General features: G+C 45.0%; 1 protein-coding gene across 1 annotated transcript in view; it reads right to left on the reverse strand.

Annotated features, from left to right (window-relative positions):
* The window catches only part of LOC143782505 (cytidine monophosphate-N-acetylneuraminic acid hydroxylase-like), a 357,809-nt gene that overhangs the window by 103,218 nt on the left and 234,825 nt on the right, over window positions 1–19,766 (reverse strand). Inside the window, exon 10 of the mRNA XM_077270001.1 lies at window positions 4,254–4,394. Within this exon, the coding sequence (XP_077126116.1) occupies window positions 4,254–4,394 (141 nt within the window). The remainder of the gene's footprint in view (window positions 1–4,253; window positions 4,395–19,766) is intronic.

Consider the following 19,766-nt stretch of genomic DNA (forward strand, 5'->3'; position numbering starts at 1 on the left):
AATATCGAACCCTCTAGACCAGGGGTGGGCAATTAATTTTCCCCAGGGGCTACATGAGAGACCGTGACTGTTGTGGAGGGCCAAACCAATAGGTCAAAATTAATTCTGCTCAATATTAATATCAATATATTAAAATTATTATATTATTGTTAATTTTATTAATATTAATTGTATCACTTAATAATGAGCAGAATTAAGAATGCTGACATCCCCCTATATATTGTTTGAACATGATCACAGCACCTTCTGTATATCGTATGAGCCCCCCAACAGCCCCTTATATGCAGCATGAGCCCCACACAGCCTCCTCCCATATGCGGTATGAGCCCCACACAGCCTCCTCCATATGCAGCATGAGCCCCACACAGACTCCCTATTTACACTGCATGAGCCCCACACAGCCTTCCCATATACACTGCATGAGCCCCACACAGCCTCCCCATATACACTGCATGAGCCCCACACAGCCTCCCTATATACACTGCATGAGCCCCACACAGCCTCCCTATGTACAGCATGAGCCCCACACAGCCTTCTCCATATACTGCATGAGCCCCCACACAGCCTACCTATATACACTGCATGTCGCCCCGTAGCCTCCCCATGTGAAGCATGTCGCCCCCATATGCAACACCATGCGCAGCATGTCGCCCTCATATGCAGCCCTGTCACCCGCCATGTGTAGCACCATGTCACGCCATGTGTGCAGCACCATGTTGCGCCATGTGTGCAGCACCATGTCGCCCCACGTGTGCAGCACCATGTTGCCCCATGTGTGCAGCACCATGTCGCCCCACGTGTGCAGCACCATGTCGCCCCATGTGTGCAGCACCCTGTTGCCCAATATGTCCAGTGCCATGTTGCCCCATGTGTGCAGTATCATGTCGCCCCATGTGTGCAGCACCCTGTCGCCCAACATGTCCAGTACCATGTTGCCCCATGTGTGCAGCACCATGTCGCCCCATGTGTACAGTACCATGTCATCCCATGTGTGCTGCACCATGTTGCTCCATGTGTGCAGCACCATGTCGCCCCACGTGTGCAGCACCATGTTGCCCCATGTGTGCAGCATCATGTTGCCCCCTGTGTGCTGCACCATGTCACATCCCCTAGCCTCCCCATGCCCACCCAAACAGCCCATACACATGAGAAAAAAACAAAACACCAAAAACTCACCTCAGTCCTGTTCCCTGGCACTCTGCTTCTCTCCCTGCCTCCACTCACACGCTGATTGGTGGAGGAAGTACCGGAGGTACACCTGCAGCACAGAACCGGACATAGAAAAAGCAAGTGGTCAGGCACCGTGCGGCCTGTGGACCTTTGATTTCCAGCCCCATGGCTGTCTGGGTCCGTGGGCCAGACTGAGACAGCCAGAGGGCTGGATGTGACCCGTGGGCCGCACTTTGCCCAGGTCTGCTCTAGGGTAACAAATATACAGAAGGGCATCCCAGGAATCGACGCCATGAAGCGGGGCCGCCATATCCACTGTCAAGTAGGGTGCCAATGTCCGCTGTTTAGGCAGGTGTCCAGCTTGTAGGAGACAGTTGCGGGTCCACATAAGGGTTTTGTTTGAGTTATCTATATCTTTATAATGGTATATCAGTAAAATGCACTTAGGTCCACCAATTTCAGCAACTGATCGTATTTACAAAACTTCTTTTACCTATTGCTATATTCTGTCCTCTGACCCTGCTTTTTTGTATGATAAACCCCAAGGATGATATGTTTGTGTGCATGCCATCACTTAGAATAAGGCTTGCCAGGGAAGAGCGGGACATCTGTCGAGGAGCGAGGGTGCCAATTGCGTGGTATTGATTGAGGGTGCTGGAATGTATAATGATTAGATCTGTCTCTTTAAGAAAGTGAGGGTGGGAGTTGATATGGAGCTTCAGTTTCAGTTCTAGCCTGAGGAGAAAATGTTATGCTGTGTGCTGGAGAAAAAGAGGAGACGAGTAAACTACAGTTAAAGCTTACTCTCTTAAATTCCTTGCACCGTGTGGATATTACAGGTGCCAACCTCCGATGGTAGGCAGGAATTAATGTTAGGATATATAGATTTTATATGGTTGACCTAGAGTGCACTTTTAAGTGTGATGTTTGTGTTTTTTGGTTTTGTGGTTGCTGTTAGTCTTTTTAATTATCCTCATTAACACCTTAACGACCGCCGATACGCCTTTTAACGGCGGCAGTAAGGATACTTAAACCACAGCGCTGTTAATTAAGGTTAATTAACGGCGCTGTGGAAAAAGTGAATAGCGCCCCCAGAGTCAGATTTTCTCTGGGGTCTCGGTTGCCGAGACCCCAGGGAACATGATTCAGGGGGTTTTACCGACCCCCGGGTTGCGATCGCCGGTAATTAACCATTTACCGGCAGTCGCAAAAAAAAAAAAAGTGATTTCCCATTTAATTTCTCTGTCCTCAGATGTGATCGCACATCAGAGGACAGAGAAATGGGGTCCCCGATCGCCCCCCCCCGATACATACCCGTCTCCCCCGGTGCTCCTTGTGGCTCCCGATGGGCGCCGCCATCTTGTTCCGGCAAAAAAATGGGGGGTGCATGCGCAGTGCACCGGCCGGCACCCGGAAGATCCCAAAGAACATGATAGGGGTCGGTTTTTACCAACCCCTGTTTTGCGATCGCCGGTAATTAACTGTTTACCGGCGGCCGCAAAAAAAAGCGATGTGTCATTCTCTGTCCTCTGATGTAATCGCACATCAGAGGTCAGAGAAATTGGGGGATTGGGAACCCTGTTATACTTACCGGTGTCCCTGGGTCCTCCTGCATCCCCTCCTGGCTGCTGGCTTCTTCCGGTAAGAAAATGGCGAGCGCATGCGCAGTGCGCCCGCCATGATCTGCCGGCCGGCAACTAGAGGAGTTGGGCTAAAGTTAAGGCTTGGGTTAGGGTTGGGGCTAAAGTTAGGGCTAGGGTTAGGGTTGGGGCTAAAGTTAGGGCTAGGGTTAGGGTTGGGGCTAAAGTTAGGGTTAGAGCTAGGGTTAGGGTTGGGACTAAAGTTAGGTTTAGGGCTAGAGTTGGGGCTATGGCTAAAGTTAGGGTTAGGGTTGGGGCTAAAGTTAGGGTTAGGGCTAAAGTTAGGATTAGAGTTGGTATTAGGGTTAGGGTTTGGATTAGGGTTAGGGTTGGTATTAGGGTTAGGGTTGGCATTAGGGTTACATTTGGGATTAGGGTTAAGGTTAGGGTTGGCATAAGAGGTCTCAACGTGGGATAAGAATCTCAATGCAGTTCTTGAGAGTAAGCTCCCTTAGGGAGCTTAGTCTCCAGAAACGCATTGAGATTCTTACCCATATGGTTCGTGCTGAAGTCTGTATCCTCCATATTTAAAGTTTGTGAATAAAGAAAACTCTTTTTTACGGACTCGGTGAAGCTGGCCATTTTTTTCTTTTTTGGACTTTATACGCCTGGACACAGCAGGTCCGTGCTTCCGAGGTTTGGTTTATGCATCACGGGTGAGCTAGTTTATATTCCTTCTTTCTAAGCGGTATAGAATCCAGGGGACTCAGAGGACGTCGCCTCACCAGGTTCGTGGCTGCTGGTTTGGGACACTGTGGGTGCCTCGCCGGGCAGGAGAGATGGAAGCCAGCGTACTGAGACGAACAGAGAAAGACATGAGAGGAGTCCTGGAAAAGCGCACCCCAATTTACCTGGGAGTTTGCTGGGCCACTGACCTGGAGGACACAGAAATGGCAACGGCATGTACAGCCTAGTAATGGCGAGGATAAACTTCCTAGTATATAAATGAAACACTGGCTGTCCAGCCCCCAAAACACAGGCCTCCAGAGGAAGTAATGCAAAACGTGCATTGGAACTTCTGAATTTATCCACTGAGTACGCTTGTGTTTTACTTGTCCATCTCTATTTTGGGGTTGGACAGCCAGTATTTATTTTATGTACTAAGACATAAAGTATGTATGTATATATGTATCTTAATAATTAACTTTTGAGTTTAATATACTATGTTCCAAGGCTTTTTTCCTGCCCACATACTTTGTGTATTATCATTTTATATGCCCAAGTTATCTTCTACATCTGGAAAGTTCATCATAATCAATTATTTGTATTGACAATTGTATTGACAATAAACAGACCTTAATAATGGCTATGTGAAAATTTAATTACTGTATATTAGAAAGCTGGGTCACCTATAACTGTACAGTGATTAAGCTTTACTTACATAAGGCTGCATAATCCCTGTACTGCAAAAAATAATATATAGAGAGTATATGAAAAAATCACCTATCAGTTGGGTCTTTCAGCAACCTGCCCACATCCAGTATTTCTCCTGGCTTCGGTGTCCATGTATTGACACTTGAAGTTTTCTTAATAAGTTCATTGAGTGTTGCAGCGTCATTCTTCAAGTTTGTTTCCTTAATGTATCTGTAGTGAAAAAAGTCTACATTCATATACTCTATTAAAAACACAAAGGTTTAGACAGGAGCATGACTTGTTAGAGCAGTTATTCTGGAATATGTATGTGCCCATTTTGGTGCATACAAACACTAAACTGTTCTCAGACACATCAGATACCATTTGTGACGATATCTCTGCGATAAAACATTGTGTGTAATAAGCACGTTTATGAACTCAATAAGGGCTATTTACCGTATATAAAAACTTTTACCACTGAATATGGACCAAGAAGTTACAGTATAAGAGATCTGAGCAGACTGAACTTGAAACTGAAAGGATTTGCATTTTCTAACAATTAAACAGGACCTTGTACCATTAAGGGCTTGTCTCCACTTCTTAATTAGTTCAATTTGTAAAATTGCCAAATGCTTTTAAAAACAAATGACTTTGCAATTTACTATTATTACAAATTCTCTGCATTCCAAAGAATTTGAATTTTATTGTTTACAGCTTATTGCCTGGGTTACCTATCACCTCTGCAGCCTATCAGAAATGGTCAGTTGCCTAGGCAAGGAGTGCTTGGTTGCAGATGAGAGGAACTGATCACTTCAATTCATTTGGATGTTTTGGGTTATTATTATTTAAAAAGAGAAAACACAGTAGTTTGGCAATAAATGGCTTCACCCAACCACTAACCATGAGTGGAGAAAAAGTTTTGGTGTTATTCATATTCTCTGAAAAAAGGACAAGAAAGCAAAAATTCTGCGGGGGCAGGGCCGCCATCAGGGCATTACAGCCGTTACTACTGTATGGGGCCCGGTGATGAGGAGCAAAAAGGGGGGCCCGAACACGCTGGCAGCTCGGGCCCCCCTCCTATTTGCTTCTCCTCATCGGGCCCCTGGACGTTTTGTTCAAGGCTTCCAACCCCCTATGCATAACAGCACTGTGGTGTTTTAAAGAAACACCTACAGTGCTGTTAATGCATCCGGAGAAAGGAAAATGGCACTGTACCTTTAAAAGCTGCGGCTGGCCCAGGTGCATCATGGTCCTGCCTGACGTCACACGCTGCTCCACTTCCTCATCCCGGAGCAGAGAGAGCAGCATGCTGTGTGTCACGCGGGGGCGGACTGCAGATGACAGACGAGCAGGGTGAGTCTCTTCGGTGATCCCATCTGCTGAGTTGCATCTAATCCTCTCCTGTGTGTTTCTGACTGCTGAGCTGTATCTAATCCTCTGCTATATGATACTGACTGCCGAGCCGTGTATCTAATCCTATCCTTTGTGATACTGACTGCTGAGCCGTGTATCTAATCCTATCCTGTGTGATACTGACTGCTGAGCTGTGCATCTAATCCTCTCCTGTGTGTTTCTGACTGCTGAGCTGTATCTAATCCTCTGCTATGTGATACCGTCTGCTGAGCCGTGTATCTAATCATATCCTGTGTGATACCATCTGCTGAGCTGTGTATCTAATCCTATCCTGTGTGATACTGACTGCTGAGCCGTGTATCTAATCCTATCCTATGTGATACTGTCTGCTGAGCTGTATCTAATCCTCTGCTATGTGATACTGTCTGCTGAGCCGTGTATCTAATCCTCTCCTGTGCGATACTGACTGCTGAGCCATGTATCTAATCCTATCCTGTGTGATACTGTCTGCTGACCCGTGTATCTAATCCTATCCTGTGCGATACCATCTGCTGAGCCATGTATCTAATCCTATCCTGTGCGATACCGTCTGCTGAGCTGTGTATCTAATCCTATCCTGTGTGATACTGACTGCTGAGCCGTGTATCTAATCCTATCCTGTGTGATACTGTCTGATGAGCCGTGTATCTAATCCTATCCTGTGTGATACTGACTGCTGAGCCGTGTATCTAATCCTCTCCTATGTGATACCGTCTGCTAGGCTGTGTATCTAATCCTATCCTGTGCGATACCGTCTGCTGAGCTGTGTATCTAATCCTATCCTGTGTGATACTGCCTGCTGTGCCGTGTATCTAATCCTCTCCTGTGCGATACTGACTGCTGAGCCGTGTACCTAATCCTATCCTGTGATACCATCTGCTGAGCCGTGTATCTAATCCTATCCTGTGTGATATCATCTGCTGATCTGTGTATCTAATCCTATCCTGTGTGATACTGACTGCTGAGCCGTGTATCTAATCTTATACGGTGTAATACTGACTACTGAGCCGTGTATCTAATCCTATGTGTTTCTGTCTGCTGAGTTGTATCTAATCCTCTCCTGTGTAATACTGTCTGCTGAGCTGAGTATCTAATCCTATCCTGTGTGATACTGTCTGCTGAGCTGTATCTAATCCTCTTGTGTGATACTGTCTGCTGAGCTGTATATCTAATCCTATCCCCTGTGATACTGTCTGCTGAGCTGTGTATCTAATCTTATCCTGTGTCATGTCTGCTGAGCAGTGTAACTAATACTATCCTGTGTGATCCCATTTGCTGAGCTGTGTATCTAATCCTCTCCTGTGTGATACTGTCTGCTGAGCTGTGCATCTAATCCTCTTCCGTGCAATCCCATGTGCTTAGCTGTATCTCATTCTCCCCTGTGTGACCCCATAAGGTGGGCACTGTGGTATAACCCCTTCTCGCTGTTTCAGGTTGGGTGGTCTTGGAGTTCTTCACTTCTGCCATTCTGTTCTTCTGACTGGGGGCGGATGACGGATGAGCAGGTGGCGGTGGAGGGCAGATCAGGCGGAGGGCGGGCGAGCAGGGTGAGTCTCTCTAGTGAAAAGAGGCTTCAGGTGGCTCACAGTGGCTGTGTCTGTACTGGTATCATGTGGCTGATGAGGGAAGGCGAGTGGGGACTGGGGCCGCATCCAACAGGGTCCAGGGGGAGGCTAGTAGGGACTGGGGCCGCATCCAACAGGGTCCATTCCATTACTGTCTGCTGCTGCCTATTACATATATACCTAGCCCCAGGTATCAGTGGCTAGGAAGAATTTTTTTGGCATCTTAATCCTGATTATTTTATTCCAAAGCAATCCAGATCCCCCCTTTTTTTTTGCTTGTACACATATTGAACATTGTGGTATCTCTGTCAGACGCCTGCTCTATCTGTGGGCTACAAAATTTGGGCATTTCAGGCCTCCATTCCATTGTATTTGCTGTCTGTTACCATAGCTCTAAACAATATTTTGGGGTAAAAAATACAAAAATACAGGCCACATATTGAACATTGTGGTTTCTGTGTCAGACGCCTGATCTATCTGTGAGCTACAAATTTGGGCATTTCAGGCCTCCATTCCACTGTATTTGCTGTCTGTTACCCTAGTTATATACATTATTTTTGGGTAAAATATGCAAAAATACAGGTAACATATTGAGCATTGTGGTACCTCTGTCAAACGCCTGATCTATCTGCGGGCTACAAATTTGAGCATTTCAGGCCTGCATTCACTTTTTTTGCAGTGTGTTACCCTACTCCTAGGAAAGAAAAGAAAAAGACTTGCACTCTTGCTAAGGTAGTGCTGGCTGAATGTGGAGTTATTCCACAAAATGTAATCCCAAGGATAAAGTCGCACTCAGAATTCCTTTAAGTTGCAAACAATTTCGAATTTCAAAACGCCAAAATTAAATGATTCACCGCAGTTGAGACAATAAGGTATTCCAATGGTATAAGGTAACGTTTCGACCCACTGGGTCTTTATCAAACCTTACTCATAGTAGAAAGGCAAGGAGAGGAAATATTTCATGAGAGGTGCTGGATTCCCATTAAGGGCTACTTGTATGCTGCATCTGGAAGATGCTGAGGGACTACTTTGCTGACCGTACCAATGTCCTCCATGATTCCTTTTAATTATTGGGAATCCAAGCTGGACATGTGGCATGAACTGGCTCTCTACGCTTTGGAGGTCCTGGCTTGCCCTGCCGCTAGCGTTTTGTCAGAGCGGGTTTTTAGTGCCACTGGTTTAATTATAACTGATAAGCGCATCCGCCTGTCAACTGAAAATGTTGACAGGCTGACTCTATAAAAATGAACAAGGCCTGGATTGGGACAGATTTCTGTTCACCACCGAATGATAACAGTTAAACATAACCTCCAATACAGTGTCTTTTTTGGGGCGGTGTATTCCCATGCACCTCTTCACACCCACACATGGGTATACTTTTCCTGATTTTGGCTATTTGGTGCTATCCTCCTCCTTCTCCTCATCCTCATCATCTACCACCACTAGAACACCAGGGTGAACGTGTTTCATGATGCTACAGCCACTCTAGTTTTTTGCAAGGGTGTTTATGATGCCCGTAAAAAGTTTTTAATAAATTTGTACCCTCCAGGTGGAAATGTTTGTTAGCCCATACACTTAGTGTATGGGCATTCCAAGTATTGGAGACCTGCTCCTTTAAATTGGGAATAGATTCATAGGAGGACATCCTCCACGTCTCTTCAGACACCACCACTAGAACATCAGGGTGAACGTATTCCATGATGCAACAGCCACTCTATTTTTTGGCAAGGGTGTTTATGATGCCCGTAAAAAATGAAAAAATAAAAAAATAATAATGTGTACCCCCCACGTAGAAATGTTTGTCTGCCCATACACTTAGTGCATGGGCATTCCAAGTATAGGAGAACCACTCCTTTAAATTGGGAGTAGATTCATAGGAGGACATCCTCCACATCTCTTCAGAAATCACCACTAGAACACCAGGGTGAACGTATTCCGTGATGCAACAACTACTCTATTTTTTGTCAAGGGTGTTTATGATGCCTGTAAAAAATTTTTAAAAAGAAATAAATGCTGTGTACCTCCCAGTGGGAAATGTTTGTCAGCCCATACACTTATTGTATGGGCATTCCAGGTATAGGAGAACTGCTCCTTTAAATTGGGAATAGATTCATAGGAGGACATCCTCCATGTCTCTTCAGACTTCACCACTAGAACATCAGGGTGAACGTATTCCGTGATGCAACAGCCACTCTATTTTTTGACAAGAGTGTTTATGATGCCCGTAAAAAAGAAAAAACATGTGTAAACCAAAGGGGAAAATGTTTGTCACGGTGTATGGGCATTCCAAGTATAGGAGATCCACTCCTTTAAATTGGGAATAGATTCATAGGAGGACATCCTCCATGTCTTTTCAGACACCACCACTAGAACACCAGGGTGAACGTGTCCCCTGATGCTACAGCCACTCTAGTTTTTTGCAAGGGTGTTTATGATACTCGTAAATATTTTTTTTTTTAAATGTATACTCCCCAGGGGTAAATATTTGTTTGTTTTGCATTCCAAGTATAGGAGAACCGCTCCTTTAAATTGGGAATAGATTCATAGGAAGACATCCTCCACGGCTCTTCAGACAGGTTTTCCTGTGGCCATCCAGTACGTTTGCTCAAATGCTTATTGGGGTGCATGTAACTTTGGGGCAGGGCAAGCCTTGCATTCAATGCATAGGCAAACACAATGGGAGACCCACTTTCTTATGATGGGAACATTTTTTCAGGAGGCCCTCCTGTACATCTCGTGAAAGGGGTATTGGGGTGCGTCCTAATTTTTGGCAGCCCAGCCACTCACTGCATAGGCAATAGCAGTATAGGAGACCCACTGTATAATAATGGCCCTTTAAGAATATTAATGCCGCCTTATCTATATATATAAGAGGCATCGTGATTACTCGCTAATCCTGCCCCCTGCACAGTAGCTCCGCCCCCACTACATCACCACACATAATCCCGCCCCATCCCATTACCACACACAATCCCGCCCCCCTACCACATTACCACACATAATCTTGCCCCCTCACATCACCACAGATAATCCCGCCCCCAACACATCACCACACATAATCCCGCCCCCACCCCATTACCACACATAATCCTGCCCCCCACCCCATTACCACACACAATCCCATCCCCCTCACCCCATTACCACACATAATACCGCCCCCCCACCACATTACCACACATAATACCACCCCCCCACCCCATTACCACACATAATCCCGCCCCCCCACCCCATCACCCCATCACCACACATAATCCCGCCCCCCACCCCATTACCACACATAATCCCGCCCCCCACCACATCACCACACATAATCCCACCCCCCACCACATCACCACACATAATCCCGCCCCCCACCCCATTACCACACATAATCCCGCGCCCCCACCACATCACCACACATAATCCCGCCCCCCACCACATTACCACAGATAATTCCGCCCCCACCAAATTACCACACATAATCCCGCCCCCCACATTACCGCATAATCCCACCCCCACCACATTACCATACATAATCCCGCCCCCACCACATTACCACATATAATCCCACCCCTACCACATCACTTTACATAATCCCGCCCCCCACCACATTACCACACATAATCCCGCCCCCACCACATCACCACACATAATCCCGCCCCAACCCCATTACCACAGATAATCCCACCCCCCACCACATTACCACACATAATCCCGCCCCCACCACATTACCACAGATAATCCCGCCCCCACCACATTACCACACATAATCCCACCCCCCACCACATTACCACATAATCCCGCCCCCCACCACATTACCACACATAATCCCGCCCCCCACCACATTAACACAGATAATCCCACTCCCACCACTTACCACACATAATCCCACCCCCCACCACATTACCACACATAATCCAGCCCCCAACATTACCACACGAGGCTCCGTCCCCACACATTACCACACGTTAATTTACCATCTGCGTAAGCGCTATTGAATGTTGTCATTATTTACTTTAGTTTAATCACCAGCAGCGTTAATTAGACAGCAATGAGCGTGACGAGCGTTAGCTGGCTGGAAACACCTAGTGCCACTATAAAAATAGACTTTGTGACTTTGAGTCCCTCCTTCATAAATGAAACAAGATGTGTCTCCTTATGTGTCACACACCACATGGCCAGATAAGGTTGTTAAATATTACAATGAGATTTCCCAGTGAATGCATTTGTATTGGTTGAAAGCAACGCTAAAGTTGAAAAATGCATCAAAAACGCTATGTGTGAACATAGCCCAAGTGGTGGAGGTACATTTTTTGGGGGGGGTCTTTATTTTGCCTTACATACAAATTATTACCCTGGAAAGGATGTTCCTTAACATATTTCCCAGGAAAATCCATTTTGGGTTCGTTTTTGTATGTTTTATTGTGAGTCTGTAAAAATGACGTCACACTCTGACAACATTGGTCACAGTAGTGATCTACAAGTCAGCACTGTTCCCATCAATTTCAGACGTTTTTAGACCCTAAAAGGACCCCCGGGGGAAATCGCGACAAAAATGCTCAGGTTTCCCATAGACTTATATTGGGCTCGTTGCTCAGGTCGAGTACCCGAGTATTCCAATTTGCTCGACCCGGAGCAACGAGCACTCAAGCATTTTAGTGCTTGCCTGTCACTAGTGAAGAGGTGTATAGTTGTGTGTCTTTGGCATACATATGATGCTGGAAACTAAATCTGCTCGTGATTTGTCCATTAGGGGCAGAATATAAAGAGAAAAGGAGGGATCTTAGGATCTCTTCTTTTAAGCCTATAAAATCTGTACAATGACTTGATTACAAAAATACATATCCAGCTAGCCTCCTACACAGCTCTGTGTAGTTCCATAGATGGGGCAGAGACAAAACTCAGGCTGGATTCAGATTAATGTAATTTCACAAAAGCGGATAGTCCAGCACTCGTATTCCAAAAGGAATTTTTTTAAAAAGAGTATTTCTTTATTAATCCATGTTAAAATAATAGTTTGACACAGTTAAAAATGGGATTCTTAGTCTTGGAATGAGTTGTCATTCCAATCCTGTAATACACAACTTCTCGACAGGTGAATTTTTAAAAGTAAAATCCATCTATCTTGAGGAGGGTTGTTTTCAAAATGAATGTCAAGCTATTGTATAGATCACAAGCTAATTCAGTGAGGATATAACACAAACTGTATACATTTAACTGTGCTAAAAAATAAATTATCGTTTGTCCATATAATCATTATAGCCAAGAATATTTTAAAATTGGGAGAATCAGCAAATCTTTACCTATTTTACATGCCAACAAGAATAAGCATCATGGTATCTCTTGGACTGTACATGTCACCTAGTAAACAAGCACTAATATGTCTGGAATCCAAGGGGTTTTATAAGTGTGGCCGAGCTAAGTGCAGTCTGTGTAATACTAAGGCTAGTTTCACACTAGTGTTTTGAGGAGCTGCGGACTTCCTCTGTGAAGCCCCGCCCTCGGCTGCTAGCTCCGCCTACTTCTGCATGCGGCCTGCGTACCTATCTTTAACATTAGGTACGCAGGTCGTGCCGCTGTATGCGAAGCTTCCGCATGCATCATTTTGACGATGCAGAGAAAAAAAAAATAGCTACAAGCTGCGTTCTACACTGGTCGCCGCATCGTCAAAACGACACATGCAGAAGCATCCGCATACAGCGGCACGACCTGCATACCTAATGTTAAAGATAGGTACGCAGGCCGCATGCAGAAGTAGGCAGAGCTAGCGGCGGGGGTGCGGCCAAGGGCGGGGCTTCACTGAGAAAGTCCGCAGCCCTCCGCAGCTCCTCAAAACGCTAGTGTGAAACTAGCCTAAGTATGCTGAAAAAAACAAAACCATTTTAATCACTATATAATGTAGACAATATGACATGAAATCTTTGATTAACTGTAGTTCCATATTATTCAATGTCGAATGTACTACAAGAGCCTTTAGTAGACATATAGGAGGGGAACCTGTCAGGTTCAATAATGCTATGAATCTGCAGGTATAGGGTTAATTTGCAGGTTGATAGTTAATTGTAGTATATCTGCTACGGTTCCCTGAAAAATGCCCACAGGAAAATTGCCCACATGAAAAATGCTCACAGGAAAAATGCCCACAGGAAAATTGCTCACACGGAAAATTGCCCACACGGAAAATTGCCCACACGGAAAATTGCCCATACGGAAAATTCCCCACATGGAAAATTGCCCACATGGAAAATTGCGCACATGGAAAATTGCCCACACAGAAATTTGCCCACACAGAAAATTGCCCACATGGAAAATTGCCAATTGCAGCATCACAAAGTTTCAGATCTATGATATTTGAGGTGAAAGGTGAGGATGTTCACATGATATGTGATCAACTTGTGATTTACAGTTGACCTAGTGCAAAACTGCAAACATGCAGAAGATCTGTGGTTTGTAGCAGTCTGTCATTCTCAGCAATAGATAGATCTAGTCTGCTCTCCTCTCTCACTGATTCTGCCTTACTCCTCCCGCCAGCCCAGAACAGCAGCACATGCAGAACCAGCAGCAGTGTGATCCAGAGGAGCCATCACTGCTATCAGTGCCCACAAAAGAATCACTGTATTATCTGTGGAGTTACATGGGACTGCAGGTCAGATCTAATACAGTATCATCTCAGTGGGTGCCCACCAAAAGCAGGTGCTGCTGGCTGATATAGATGGTCCTGGAAGCCCAGAAGGCACCGCAGAAAGGTGAGATTCTGTCAGAATCTGTCAGAGGAGCGGATGTGCCATAGCAGCACTGCTCTCCCATTGACTTCAGTGGCAGTGAATCTGGGGCCTGCACTTCCTTCACTGTCTACTTATGACTACCAAGAGTAAGAGTGAACAGACCCTACCTAGTTATGTATCATACACATATACTGCAGGTGCAGGCAGGCATAGGATGGAAGGAAATGCAGAGTGGATTTGAATAAGGGTATGTGCACACGTAGAATGATCATCTGTGGATTTTTCTGCAGCGGATTTAATAAATCCGCAGGGCAAAAACTGTGCATTTTTCCTGCGGATTTATTGCGGATTTACTGCGGAATTACCGCAGTTTTTGTGCGGATTCCACAGCGGTTTTACACCTGCAGTTTTCTTTTATGGAGCAGGTGTAAAACCGCTGCAGATTCCGCACAAAGAATTGACATGCTGCGGAATGTAAACCACTGGGTTTCCACGCGTTTTTTTCTGCAGCATGTGCATTGTACAGTACATTGTACTGTAAACACATGGGAAACGCTGCGGATCGCAGCAAAATCCGCAGCGCGTGAACATAGCCTAAGGGTCTCTAGGCCCAGACACAGCACAATGAGAGTAGAATTATTGTAAGCACAGTGGAATGACAACTCCTAAGAGCAGAATCCGTACTCTGGGACTAGGGATGAGTGAACCAAACCTGTAGAACCTGGAGAAGTAAACTGGGCCCAGAGACCTTTGTTGAAATCCATTCTGCATTTTCTTTGCTGCTTGTGTTGTGCTGTATTGTATTTTAATGGAGCCCATGGAAGTCAAGGACAAGCACCCGGCAGCTAATTATTTACAGGTGTGCAATGATTGTTTAATAAACTTAAGTTATTGTTGTTATTAGAACTCCTTAATAAACTGTTCTTAGTAAACTTGTTGGTAGTTTTTTATGTTTGCAATTTTTGCCGACATTCTTCTGTGCTGCAGAACATCTCACCTTTAATGCTATACTGTTCTGCAGAGCATCTCACGTATACCTGCATACTATCCCCCTGTCCTGCAGAGCATTTAACCTATAGATCTTTGCTATTCTCTATCCTGCAGAGCAACTCACCTATAATTCTATATTATTCTTCTGCCCTGCAGAGCATCTCACATATACCTGCATACTATCCCCCTGTCCTGCAGAGCATTTAACCTATAGATCTTTGCTATTCTCTATCCTGCAGAGCAACTCACCTATAATTCTATATTATTCTTCTGCCCTGCAGAGCATCTCACGTATACCTGCATACTATCCCCCTGTCCTGCAGAGCATTTAACCTATGATCTTTGCTATTCTCTATCTTGCAGAGCAACTCACCTATAATTCTTTATTATTCTTCTGCCCTGCAGAGCATCTCACAAATACCTGCATAATATCCCCCTGACCTGCAGAGCATTTAACCTATATCTCTTTGCTATTCTCTGTCCTGCAGAGCATCTCACCTATAATTCTATATTATTCTCCTGCCCTGCAGAGCATCTCATATATACCTGTATACTATTCCCCTGTCCTACAGAGCATTTAACCGATAGGTCTTTGCTATTCTCTGTCCTGCAGAGCATCTCACCTATTATATATTATTCTTCCGCCCTGCAGAGCATCTCATGTATACATGCATATACTATCCCCCTGTCCTACAGAGCATTTAACCTATAATTCAGCCTGTGGGCAATTTTCTGTGGGCATTCTTCACCTTGCACCTCAAATATCATGGATCTGAAACTTTGTGATGCTGCAATTGGCAATTTTCTGTGTGGGCAATTTTCCGTGTGGGCAATTTTCCATGTGGGCAATTTTCTGTGTGGGCAATTTTCCATGTGGGCAATTTTCTGTGTGGGCAATTTTCCATGTGGGCAATTTTCCGTGTGGGCAATTTTCGATGTGGGCAATTTTCCTGTGGGCAATTTTCCTGTGGGCAATTTTCCTGTGGGCATTTTTCCTGTGGGCATTTTTCTGGTCACCATCTGCTACAACTTAACACTATTTACAACAACATGGATTGAATCTAAGTAATTTCAAAATCATGTCATTTCTGAGATTCTAATATAGCCACCCCCTACTTTTCAATAGCACTCATAGCTGTCTAACCATGTCAGTTTTTTATTCTGTTGACAATAAATTTTTGGCAGCACCAACCACAGCCTCAGTGTTCACATAGGTCTACAGTTTTCCTTCCCTATAAATCTCCAGTTTAAAAGCCCACAAGTTCTCAATAGGGTCTTGGTCTGGTGAGGAAGTGGCCATGTCATTATTCTTTCATCTTTAAGGTCTTTACTGGCAGCCAAACAGTGGAGTATTTGATGCATGTGATGGAGCATTGTCCTGCATAAAAATCATGATTTTCTTGAAATATGCAAATTTATTCCTGAACCACTGCCTGAGAAAAGTGTCTGCTAAAAACTGGGAATTCATTTGGGAGTAGATTTTGAGTGCTTGTTCATTCCCAAAAGGTCCAACTAACGCAATATTTAATAATACCAGAACATAGCAGTCTCCCACCTCCAACTTGCTGACGTCTGAGTTGAAGTGGAGGTTTTTGCCCATTGCGGATCCAGCCGAGGGCCCATCCGCTTACTCCATCAAAAAACACTCTTATCTCATCAGTCCATAAAACCTTTGAAAAATCTGTCTTTAGACATTTCTTGGCCCAGTCTTGATATTTCAACTTGTGTCTGGAATATGACAACACTGAAGGATAATGGACGCCCCCCCATTGAAGAATACAAAGGGGGTCGCATGATAACACAGCCTCTCCACTTATCCCACTCCCCCCACTCGGTTTTTTATATAATGTATGGCATTAAGCTTTAATAGGCTTTATGAGGTAGTGGAGTTTTTGTGGAAAGGGTTAAATTATTCAGTAAGCTGCGCTATGCGTGAGCAGGTTAAAACCGGTTTTATCAGGTTTTATTCCCGCACTTTTTATGAGTTCTGATTGGTTTGTGGGAAAAGTGCGGGAAGAATCTTCTCTGTATAATCAGCTGTTCCATCAGCTGTCGCTCAGTCACCTGATGAAGACAGAAGACAGCTGATGGATTCCCTTCTGCAGCAGCTGATCCAGAGAGCGGAGGCGGAGGGCGGCGCCGACTGGTTGCGGAGTTGCCTGGCTTTTATCCCGGCTGTAAAACCTACCTCTGATATAGAGGTGCCGGCTTCTCTAGCGCCTAGGCTGTCACCCTCCCCTCAGCAGGACGAAGCTCCCTCAACACCGGCGAGGTCAAGTCGGAACCCCGGGGGGAATCGCAGGGCGAGAGTGGCGTATTCTCTATCGCCACCATCTTCTATGAGGCCGGAAACCGCTCTGACGGCGTGCAGTAGCAGGTGGAAGTCGTCGCGGCGGAAGTCCCGGAGTCCACCGCGAGATCTTCAGAGGAGCCGGATGACGTCTCACCTTCAAGCGCCGGATACTGCAGCTGCGTCCGGCACGTCACGAATGGAAGAGCCGGAAGAGTCTCCTGTGCCTGCAGCTTCGTCGGATGCCTCATCTAACCGCTTTGGCCGTACAAGCGCCGCAGCGGTCCAGGGAGCATGGCGCAACTCTGAGCCATGTAGCAGCGAAATCATCCTCCCAAGCTCTCCAGCCGCCGCGTCTTCCGCTGCCATGTCCTGGACGAATCAGTCTACAGGGCCCAGCAGAGAGATGATGCACCCTCCTCTTCAAGCGCATTCGCCTGCAGGAGCAGGCTCGAGTGCCGACACCCGCGCCGCACAGGACCGGAGGCTTCACGGAAGCGGTGAGAGCCTAAATGTCCCATTGTCTGTGAATCCCCTTAATGTAAAAGATTTGGTTAAGGAGGCATTGGAAGAATATTTGGGCAGTGGCATCTTTTCTTCTGCTCCAAGATATTCTTTCAATGATACCAATTCTGGTAGTTGTAATGCTGTTTTAAAACCAGGTATGCCAGAGATTCTCGTGAAGGAATCTCTTACATGTGATATATCACCGCTGGGTTTTCATTTGACCCCCGCGGTGAAAGAACTGATATGGAGCAGAGCATTCGTGGATATATTTTCCCTTTTACCTTCTGGTAGGGAACAGCAGGGTAGATTTGAGAGGAAGGAGGATTCGGATGATAAAAAGAAATCCATTCCAGTTAAATCATTTAATAACTGGATTCAGGCTTTCTCAATCTATTCTGCTGTATTGGGGGAGAAGTTTCCGAACCTTTGCTCTGGGCTATTTCAGCATTTAGACTCCATCGTAGAAGCGTATCGTAATTTCGGAGGTATGGCCTGGTTGCTTTATGACGAGGCATTCAGGCAGAAATGATCAATGTTCCCTAATTTGTCTTGGGGTACGAAAGATGTCGGGCTATGGATTAACCTAATGTTACCTCAGAGGTTTCGATCCCATAGACAGAATACTAATCCCACGATAAAAAAGGGTGTGTGTTTTGCATTTAACGAGTCAACATGTAAATGGGCCCAGAATTGTAGGTTTCGGCATGAATGCTCCTTCTGTGGGGGCATTCATCCAATGGCCAAATGTTTTAAAAAACAGATGCAAGGTAACCAGCACACTAGCAGTAGAGAAGCCTTTTCTAAAAGCAACGACTCCAGTGATCCTGGAAAACATGGTCCCATGGTTAAAAATATATCCAGATCAGGAGAGTAGTTCTCTTCTTTTTAACGGTTTTTTAAAAAGGATTTTTTGTACCCCCATTTTCAGGTATAGGCTGCAAGCCCGTGGTTAATCTTCCGTCTGCACTTGAATTTCCGCACGTTGTAGAGGAAAAAATCATAGCAGAATTAGAATTGGGTAGGGTGTCGGGTCCGTTTGATACTCCCCCATTTGAGAATTTTAGGATTTCACCATTAGGTGTAGTTCCTAAGAAAGACAGCGGGTCTTTTAGACTCATTCATCATTTATCGTACCCTAAGGGTGAATCGTTAAATGATGGAGTGGGCGGTTATAATTGTTCAGTTCAATATACCTCTTTTGATGTTGCTTTAGACTTATTGCAGAAATTTGGTCGCGATGCCCTTATGGCAAAATCGGACATAAAGTCTGCATTTAGGATTTTACCAGTTAATCCGGAAGGGTTCAACTCCCTGGGTTTTTCTTTTCAAAATAAATTCTTTTTTGATAAATGTCTCCCAATGGGATTTTCTCTTTCATGTTTTTAATTTGAATCTTTTTCTAAGTTTATTCAATGGGTAGTGGAGTTCGATTTTTCATGAGGCGGTATGTTACACTACCTCGATGATTTTTTGTTCATTGGTCCGTTAGATTCTGTCAAGTGTCAGTCTTTGTTGGATAGGTTTTTGGAAGTATGTGATCGGTTTGGCGTCCCCATTGCCAATGAAAAAACGGTACCTCCTTGTACGTCACTTGAGTTTTTAGGTATCGTAATTGATTCTCATAGTATGTGTTGTTCTTTACCTTCAGAGAAATTGTCTAAATTACAATCTGCAATTTCCCACTGTTTGATTTTGGAGAAAGTTACATTGAAAGAATTACAGTCTTTGTTAGGACTTTTAAATTTTGCATTAAGAATTATCCCCTCTGGCAGGGTGTTTTCTAGGGGGCTATATGAGGCCACAGCCGGTCATTCTTCCCCTAAGTCTCATATACGTTTGGGTAAGGATTTAAAAGATGACCTGAAAGTATGGTTAAAGTTTTTATCTAGTTTTAATGGTAGGACTATGTTGCGGAATTCTTTCGTGTCAGCAGAGGATATTAGTTTATATTATTACTCTGACAGAGAATTTGGATTTGGCATAGCATTTGCCTCACGTTGGTCGTCAGAGACTTGGCCGTCTTTTTGGCAGGAACTCAGGGTTTTGAATAACCAGACAGTTTTGGATTTATTCTCGGTATTTTTATCTTTGCAGTTATGGGGAGCTTTTCTCAAAGACAAACGAATTTTGTTTTCATCGAATAATCAGGGTTTGG

The sequence above is a fragment of the Ranitomeya variabilis genome, chromosome 6, assembly GCF_051348905.1.
Source record: "Ranitomeya variabilis isolate aRanVar5 chromosome 6, aRanVar5.hap1, whole genome shotgun sequence".
NCBI classification, from domain to species: Eukaryota; Metazoa; Chordata; class Amphibia; order Anura; family Dendrobatidae; genus Ranitomeya; species Ranitomeya variabilis.